This window comes from Pteropus alecto, unplaced genomic scaffold, assembly GCF_000325575.1.
Source record: "Pteropus alecto unplaced genomic scaffold, ASM32557v1 scaffold4462, whole genome shotgun sequence".
Classification (NCBI taxonomy): Eukaryota; Metazoa; Chordata; class Mammalia; order Chiroptera; family Pteropodidae; genus Pteropus; species Pteropus alecto.
Window position 1 is genome coordinate 1,253 of NW_006433072.1, and position 995 is coordinate 2,247.

At 42.4% G+C, this 995-nt stretch overlaps 1 protein-coding gene across 1 annotated transcript; it reads right to left on the bottom strand.

The window, feature by feature from the left end:
* Positions 1–382: 382 nt before the first annotated feature.
* On the bottom strand, positions 383–988 carry LOC102878217 (olfactory receptor 7E24; the record flags this gene model as incomplete). The annotated part of the gene is made up of 1 exon (XM_006908160.1): positions 383–988. A coding segment is annotated over one exon (606 nt), but the record flags the coding sequence as incomplete, so codon positions are not given.
* Positions 989–995: the final 7 nt, after the last annotated feature.

Below are 995 nucleotides of genomic sequence, written 5' to 3' on the forward strand. Positions count from 1 at the left end.
AGTTATTGAACCTGAAGAATTTCCCTCAGTCTGAATGTTCTAAAAAATTATTCTAAAAAATTACTAAATGTGTGGGAGTCCCTAAACTTGTAGTTAACTGGTCTCAAGTGAGTGTGGCCCTGGGGACTTCTGAGATTGTAGCTGGTGTCTAAAATAAGGAGACCTTGAATGATCTATTCACACAGACTCTGTGGTTTGGTAAACTCTTTAGAGCAAGGACAAGCATTCAGTAAAAAGTAAATCAAAAGAAGTGACATTCATGCATGCAGCATGGAGAAGAATGGAAACCATGAGACAAAAAAGGAATGTGACCAAGGGCACAATTTTCAGTTTACATATTTGGTTTTGCTGGGTTTTCCAAACACACTCTAAAAAGAGTTACGTGGATATTAAGACCAGACATTTTGCTGTGGAGCCTCCCTAGGGCACTCTTAATGTCCCTGTTCCTCAGGCTATAAATGAAGGGGTTCAGCATGGGGGTGACTACAGTGTACATAACTGAGGCCACCACATCATTCCTCGGGGAAGGCAACAATGCCGATCCGAGGTAAACTCCAATGCCTGTTCCATAGAATAAGCAAACGACTGACAGGTGAGAGCCACAGGTGGAGAAGGCTCTGTACTTCCCACCTTTTGATGGAACTCTCAGAATGGAGGAAACAATTTTATAGTAAGAGACAAAGATTCCTGAGATAGGGAGAAAACCAGAGATAAAGCCAACAAAATACATGACTAGGTTATTGGTGAAGGGGTCAAAGCAGGCAAGACGAAGGAGTTGAGAAGGGTCACAGAAGGAATTAGAAATTTTTACATCCTTGAAGCAGGCAAGTTGTAACACTATCAAATTATGAAGCTGGGAGTCCAAAAGGCTGATGAAAAATGACAACAAAACTAAGAAGCGGCAGAAGCATGGGTTCATGATGACTGAGTAGTGCAGAGGGTTGCAGATGGCCACAAACCGGTCATAAGCCATCGCAGTCAGAAGCATACCATCC